At 47.3% G+C, this 8,495-nt stretch overlaps 1 protein-coding gene across 1 annotated transcript in view; it reads right to left on the bottom strand.

The window, feature by feature from the left end:
* Positions 1-5,240, bottom strand: part of LOC109937201 (proteasome subunit alpha type-6-like) — a 42,086-nt gene extending 36,846 nt beyond the window's left edge. Inside the window, exon 1 of the mRNA XM_048618166.1 lies at positions 4,901-5,240. Coding sequence (XP_048474123.1) covers positions 4,901-5,087 — 187 coding nt within the window. The 5' untranslated portion in view covers positions 5,088-5,240. The remainder of the gene's footprint in view (positions 1-4,900) is intronic.
* Between the last annotated feature and the right edge of the window lie 3,255 nt (positions 5,241-8,495).

Below are 8,495 nucleotides of genomic sequence, written 5' to 3'. Positions count from 1 at the left end.
GTTACCCTCCTCCCTCCGGACAAACCTCAGGGGATCTCTCTCCCACTACAACTCTCTCGTAATCTCTTCGGCCTTGAAACTGCTCGACCATGTCCTGAAACAAACCAGGTACTACAGCCACATCACTTTTCTTAGTACCTGCCTACGGAACCAGATCATCCCCAATGTACGACAGTCCACATTCAGGCCTTCCCAATTTCGCCCCAACCGTGACAATATCTACATTCATAGCATTGAGATCCTTCAGAAGCGTTTCTTCCTGCGACTCCTGAAACACACACTCGCAGCAATGCGGCGGCGTCTCCTGGCACTACAATCAAGCCTACCCCAGCTCAAAGCCTCCCTCTCCCAGACCTGCAAAGGACCTCTCCTGTTTTTTATTCTTCGTAGGATCCACAACCTGAACTCACAATTCTACTCAGCTTTATTGGACACTAAAAACCGTTAAGTACAGTAAATTCACTGGTGCCTACCACCAAACGGGCTTCCTCCACCTCCCAAATCCCCAACCCTACCCAGGACCTTCCCCACAATGTGCCCGCCGCCATTGGCCATGAGGCCACTATCGGAGAACCCACAGATGACGTCACATCTGCCACCACCGGGTACCCCACTTCCGGGACAGCGAACGCCATCGCTGCCGATGCCACCGCCTCCATTTCCGAGACCAACGTCACAGACACTGAAGTCGCGCCTACCGTCAGCGCTGCCAACCTCCAACCTCATCGTTCCCCAACCCCGCATCGCCTGCTTCTATCTCCTTCCCAAAATCCACAAACCTGAATGCCCTGGTCGACCCATTGTCTCCACCTGCTCCTGCCCCACCGAACTGATCTCCAACTATCTAGACTCCATTTTCTCCCCCTTGGTCCAGGAACTCCCCACCTATGTCCGTGACACCATCCACGCCCTCCACCTCCTCCAGAACTTCCAATTCCTCGGTCCCCAACACCTCATCTTTACCATGGACGTCCAGTCCCTATACACCTGCATTCCCCATACAGATGGCCTAAAGGCCCTCCGCTTCTTCCTGTCCCGCAGGCCCAACCAGTCCCCCTCCACTGACACCCTCATCCGCTTAGCCAAACTCGTCCTCACCCTCAATAACTTCTCTTTCAATTCCTCCCACTTCCTACAGACAAAGGGGGTGGCCATGGGTACCTGCATGGGCCCAAGCTACGCCTGCCTCTTTGTAGGTTATGTGGAACAATCCCCCTTCCGTACCTACACCGGCCCTAAACCCCACCTCTTCCTCCGTTACATTGATGACTGTATCGGCGCCGCCTCGTGCTCCCACGAGGAGCTCGAACAGTTCATCCACTTCACCAACACCTTCCACCCCAACCTTAAGTTCACCTGGACCATCTCTAATACCTCTCTCTCCTTCCTGGACCTCTCTGTCTCCATCTTGGGCAACCACCTGGAAACTGATATCCATTTCAAGCTCACCGACTCCCACAGCTACCTAGAATACACCTCCTCCCACCCACCTTCCTGCAAAAATGCCATCCCCTGTTCCCAACTCCTTCACTTCCACCACATCTGCTCCCAGGATGAGGCATTCCACTCCCGTACATCTCAGTTGTCCTCGTTTTTCAAGGACCGCAACTTCCCCCCCTCAGTGGTCGAGAACACCCTCAACCGTGTCTCCCACATTTCCCGCAACTCATCCCTCACACCCCGTCCCCGCAATAAGAACGAAAAAAGAATCCCCCTCGTCCTCACATACCACCCCACCAACCTCCGGATCCAACGCATCATCCTCCGACACTTCTGCCATCTGCAATCCGACCCCACCACCAAAGACATCTTTCCCTCCCCACCCTTATCTGCTTTCCGGAGGGACCACTCTCTCCGTGACTCACTTGTCCGCTCCACACTCCCCTCCAGCCCCACCACACCCAGCACTTTTCCCTGCAACCGCAGGAAGTGCTACACCTGCCCCCATACCTCCTCCCTCATCCCCATCCCAGGCCCCAAGAAGACTTTCCACATCAAGCAGATGTTCACCTGTACATCTGCCAATGTGGTATACTGCATCCGCTGTACCCGTTGTGGCCTTCTCTACATCGGGAAAACCAAGCGGAGGCTCGGGGACCGCTTTGCAGAACACCTACGCTCGGTTCGCAATAAACAACTGCACCTCCCAGTCGCGAACCATTTCAACTCCCCCTCCCATTCCTCAGACGACATGTCCATCCTGGGCCTCCTGCAGTGCCACAACGATGCCACCCGAAGGTTGCAGGAACAGCAACTCATATTCCGCTTGGGAACCCTGCAGCCCAATGGTATCAATGTGGATTTCACAAGCTTCAAAATCTCCGCTCCCCCTACCGCATCCCAAAACCAGTCCAGCTCGCCCCGCCTCCCTAACCTGTTCTTCCTCCCACCTATCCCCTCCTCCCACCTCAAGCCGTACCCCCATCTCCTACCTACTATACTCATCCCGCCCCCTTGACCTGTCCGTCCTCCCTGGACTGACCTATCCCCTCCCTAACTCCCCACCTACACTCACCTTTACTGGCTCCATCCCCGCCTCTTCGACCTGTCTGTTTCCTCTCCACCTATCCGCCTCCCCCTCTCTCCCTATTTGTTTCGGAGCCCCCTTCCCCTCCCCCATTTCTGATGAAGGGTCTAGGCCCGAAACGTCAGCCTTTCTGCTCCTATGATGCTGCTTGGCCTGCTGTGTTCATCCAGCCCTGCACTTTGTTGTGAAGCGTCTAGGCCCGAAACGTCAGCCTTTCTGCTCCTATGATGCTGCTTGGCCTGCTCTGTTCATCCAGCCCTGCACTTTGTTGTCTCAGGTTTACCAGGACGTTGCCTGGGACAGAGAAAGTGAGCTGTTAGGAGGAAGTCACACGACACCAGGTTATAGTCCAACAGTTTATTTGAAATCACAAGCTTTCCTTCATCATCCAATTACATATGGGCAATAAACGCTGGCCTAGCTAGTGATGCCCTCATCTTGTGAATGAATAAACAAGTATGTGTGCAATCAGTAGAATGGGTGGAGCTAATTTAACATGAATATTAATCCTCTCAGAACCATTACATTATACAAACTCCCCCTCTTCCCTTGATTCCCTGATTCAATAATCCCCGCCTCCACGGCTCTCTGTCACAAAGACAATTCCAAAGACTTGAGGAAAAAAAATCTCCTCACCGCCATCTTAAATGGGTGACCTTTTATTTTTAAACTGTGTCCTTTATTTCTCGTCTCTCATACAAGGGAAAACAATCATCCTGTCAAGGGATAACAAGGTGTAGAGCTGGATGAACACAGCAGGCCAAGCAGCATCAGAGGAGCAGGAAAGCTGATGTTTTGGGTCTAGACCCTTCTTCAGAATCATCCCGTCAAGTCTCCTTTGGAATTTGCTTGTTCCATTAAGATTACTTTTCGTTCTTCTAACCTCCCAATGGATACAGGCCCAGCTGACCCAACCTTTCCTCTTAAGGTAATGATCCCATCCCAGGTAGTGGTGGGGTAAATGAGAGGCTGGTAGGTGTGAGTGGTTTTAGGCCTCCTCGGTGCCATAGGGAGGGTGTGTGCTACACTGAGGCCAAGTCGCAGGTGGGTGTAAAAGATCCTATGCCCACCGCTTCAGACAATATGTCCTTCTCAATCTCCTGGCCAAAGTTTATCCCTTCACATTCAAATAAATGATTATTAAACTGGTGGGAGCTTTCTATACGCTAACTGGCCGCTGCATTTTCCTACATAACAACAATGGCTTTCACTACTTCATTCATTGTAAAGTATCTTGTAATGTCCTGAGGACATTTATGGTGATATGTAAATACAAAGTCTTCTGCAAGGAGGTGAAGTGTTGGGAAAGGATTAATCGTTGAGACAGGGAGAAAGGGGAGAGTCCATATCTTTACCAACAGGAATTATAATTATAACTATCATTTAACTATATTAAATTATAAGTACCGTTCAGAGCAGGTCAATGCTTGGTGAAGAAGAAAGAGTCTTTTTATTAATGAACAGGAAGAGGGTGTCACTGGCTGAGTCAGCATTTAATACCCCATCGGTAATTCCCCCAGAGAAAGTGGTGGTGAGCTGCCTTCCTAAACCACTGCAGTCCTTAAGGTACAGGGACCCACCCACAGTGTCGGTAGGGAGGGAATTCCAGGATTTTGACCCAGTGACCCTGAAGGAATGACGACATATTTCCGAGTCAGGATGGTGAATGGCTTGGAGGGGAACTTGCAGGGGGATGGTATACCTGTTGCCCTTATCCTTCCAGATGGAAGTGGTGTGAGTTTGGAAGGTGGTGTCGAAGGAGCCTTGAGGAATTGCTGCAGTGTATCTTGTAGATGGTACACACTGCTGCTACTGAGCGTCAACAGTGGAGAGAGGGATTAGATGTTGAGGGGTGGTGGATGGGGTCCTGATTGAATGGGTGGCTTCATCCTGGGTGATAGTGAGCTTCTTGATTGTTGTCAGATACCTCCTCTCTCTCTGTATGGAGTTTGAACATTCTCCCTCCGTGTCTGTGTGGGTTTCCTCCAGGTGCTCCAGTTTCCTCCTACAGTCCAAAGGTGTGCAGGGTAGGTGGATTGGCCATGGGAAATTGCCTGTAGTGTCCAGGATGTGGAGGATAAGTGGGTTATCCATTGGAAATGCAGGGTTACAGGGTTAGGGTAGGGATGTGAGTCTGGGTGGGAAGCTGTCTGGAGGGGTGGTGTGGACTAGATGGGCCGAATGGCCCACTTCCACACTGTAGGCATTTTATGATTCTTTTAAACAACTTGAAAACAGTCACAGCTCTCCAACCAGGCGACTTGGAAAACACACGGACCAGCCTCCAGGCATATTTACCTCGATGACATTTCGATTAATAGCATAGTAACTGTTTAGGACAGGGTGTGGTTTGTTTTTTTTTGAAAAGGTTACCTCTTTGTTTGCGAATAGTCCTGCTGTCTCTGATTCCTGTAAGATCCGATGTATTGTTCGATTTACTTGGCATAATTCCCAGCTGGAATTTCCCTCTTCTGATAACTGACAAGGAAATAAAAAACTGGCAGTACAGTTGTATCCAGTGATGATCCAACCACAGTGGGTTCATCCTGTGTATTTTCATAAATGATTTGGCAGAAATATATTAGTGTCAGTTAACCTCTTAGTTTAATCTTCCTCTCTCAAATTTGTCCTCTCCTTTGTCTTGGGATGGTAATGGGGACAATGTAGGAAAGGATAGCTCTGGGGTCATCATTGGCACTCTCCGAATTTGCACCTGGTGAAATATTACAATCATAGAATCCCTACAGTGTGGAATAAGGCCATTCGGCCCATCGAATCTACACCGACCCTCCAAACAGCATCCCTCCCAGACCCACTGCATCCCTGTAACCCTGCATTCCCCGTGGCTAATCCACCTAACGTACACATTCCAGGACACTATGGGCAGTTTAGCATGGCCATCCACTCTAATCTGTACATCTCTGGACTGTGGGAGGAAACTGGAGCACCTGGAGGAAACCCACGCAGACACGGGGAGAATGTGCAAACTCCACACGGACAGTTGCCCGAGGGTGGAATCAAACCTAGGTCCCTGGCGCCATGAGGTAGCAGCGCTAACTACTGAAACACTGTGCCACTCATGTTTTTCTGGGTTCCAAGCTTAAATCACTAGAATGGGATTTGAACCCACAAGCATAAGGCTCAGAGGTGAGGATCTTACCAAGACTTAATTCTGTGTGCCCCTGATATCCTGAAATCCATTTGAAAGAGTTAAATTTTATGTGAGCACTTTGACTAATCAAAGAAGCACTTTTGAAGCATAGTCACAGTCATAATTCAGGAAACACAGCAACCAATTTCTGCACAGCATGCTCCCACAAACAGTAATGTGGTAAATTGAAGAAACACGTTCTTTTTTCGTGATGTTGGTTGCGAGATAAATATTTGTCAGTGTTATAGACCAGACTAGACGCCCTCAAAATATTTTAAGAAGGTAGCCTAGGCCCTAACATTTCTTATTTTAGAGGCAAATATAAGGTGTCTGTTCCAGATGCAATGTGACTGGTCAAACTGCTTGACGTTAAGCAAAGCTTAAGCTTTAAGCTTTAAGCAATTTATTTAAACACTGTAGTTAAAATGCAACCAAAGTAAGAGAAATTTAGAATAACAACTCTATTGGAAAACTCAACAGAATAATAGATACAGTAACAATTACTAATTAACTGTTGCAATATAGTAACATCCCATAAACACACCCCTTGGCAAAAGAAGGAAAATTCAGACAGAGATCCTCACATGCAGTTCTCCAATCCAGAAAGATGAAAAATGAAGAGAGTGTACCAAGCAAGAAACATTCACTGAAGTTTCCAACTTTGTTGAGCCCCCTTTGGCATCTGATGCCAGTGGAAAAACCATAATCCGGAAATCTGGATCTGTGGGAGCTGGCCACACCCATTCATTGAAAAAACCCAAGGCCTCCCAAGCTGTTTGCTCATGTGGTCTGCACTAGCCAACTCAAAACGTCTGCCTTACAATCTCTCTTCACAAAAAAAAGGACAAAATAACCTTTTAAAGTGACAGCATCTGAAACTGAGGAGGACACCCCTGTTCTCCTTCAAACTTTAGAAATTAGAAATTATAATATTTAGCATTTTGAAATACATAACATGATAAAACAGAGACAGCATGACTTCACAAAGGGGAAATCACGCCTGATAAATTTACTAGAATTCCTTGAGGAGGAAACAAGCAGGATAGATAAAAGGGAAACAGTGGATACAATATATTTGATTTTCAGAAGGAGTCTGATAAGGTACCACACAGTAGGTCACTTAATAAGAGCCCATGGTGTTGGAGGTCATGTATTGGCATGGAAAGAGGATTAGTTAACTAGTAGAAAACAGAGAGTTAGAAAAGGGACGCATTTTTAGGATATAATAAGGTGTAGAGCTAGATGAACACAGCAGGCCAAGCAGCATCAGAGGAGCAGGAAAGCTGACATTTCGGGTCTAGACCCTTCTTCAGAAAAGGATGGCAACTTTTTAGGATGGCAACTTGTAACTAGTGGAGTGCCACAGGGATCAGCGCTGGGGCCACGAATATTTACATTAAATATTAATGACTTGCATGAGGAAAGTGAATATACTGTAGCCAAGGAAACACAAAAATAGGTGGCAAATCAAGTGCTGAGGATGATACAAAGAGTGTGCAGAGGGATATAGATAGGTATGGGAATGGGCAAAAACTTGGCAGATGCGACTATAATATAACAAAACGTGAGATCAGCAGGAAGAGCAGAGGAGCTGAATATTAATTAAATGGGGAAAGACTGGAAAACTTTGAGATGGGGACTTTGGAGTCCTCATACATGAATCACCCAAGTTTGGCAGGTAATAGAGGAGGAAAATGGGATTTTGGCTTTGATTTCAGAGGGAATGGAGTATAAAAGTAGGGAAAGTTTGCAAAAATGAAATAAGGCACTAGTCTGCCCACAGCTGGAATACTGTGAACAGTTTTGGGCTCTTTACCTAAGGAAATATATACTGGCATTGGAGGCAGTCCAAAGAAGGTTCACTAGGCTGATACCATGATGTGGAGGTGCCGGTGTTGGACTGGGGTGGACAAGGTCAGAAGTGTCATGACACCGGTTTATAGTCCAACAGGTTTATTTGAAATCACAAGCTTTCAGAGGACCTGACGAAGGAGCAGTGCTACGAAAGCTTGTGATTTCAAATAATCCTATTGGACTATAACCTGATGTCTTGTGACTTCCGATGCAGGCTGATACCTCATATGGAGAGACTGTCTTATGAGGAGAGGTTGAATAGGTAGAACCTGAACCCATTGGAATTTAGAAGGATGAGAAGTAACCTTATCAAAACAAACAAGATTCTTAGGGGGCTTGTCAGTGTAGATGCAGAGAGGTTGTTTCCCCTTGTGGGAGAGTCTAGGGCCAGAGGGCATCATCTCACAATAAGGAGTTGCACATTTAAGATAGAATGAGGAGGAATTTCTTTTCTCAGAGGGGAGTGAATCTATAGAATTCTTTGTTGCAGAGGGCTGTTGAGTTATTCAAGGCCAAGATTGATTTTTAATCAGGAAGGGAAATTGAGGATAATGGGGAAAAGGCAAAGTGGAGCTGATTATCTGATCAGCCACAATCTCTTTGTATAGCTGAGCAGATTTGATGGGCTGAATGGCCTACTTTTGCTGCTACATCTTGTGATCCTGTAGTCTTACAAGAGTGGCCATAGGATCCTTAACAGAAGAGATAGAGCCCCCAGTTAATTTAAACATGAATGCTGTGGAGCTGATCAGAATGTAAGAATTCTGCAGCAAATAACGCATCTAATTCAATAAGGCCATTGACAAGGCACAAGTCAGGAGCGGGATGGAATACTCCCCACTTGCCTGGCTTGGTGCAGCACCAACAACACTCAATAAGCCTGACACAATCCAGGACAAAACAGGTCTTCTTGACTGGCAGCCCATCTACCACCTTCAACATTAACTCCTTCAACCATCAAGG

Source organism: Rhincodon typus, chromosome 39 (assembly GCF_021869965.1).
Source record: "Rhincodon typus isolate 14 chromosome 39, sRhiTyp1.1, whole genome shotgun sequence".
In the NCBI taxonomy this organism is placed as follows: Eukaryota; Metazoa; Chordata; class Chondrichthyes; order Orectolobiformes; family Rhincodontidae; genus Rhincodon; species Rhincodon typus.
The sequence above is the reverse complement of the archived record's forward strand: the minus strand, read 5'-3'. Positions and strand labels throughout refer to the sequence as shown.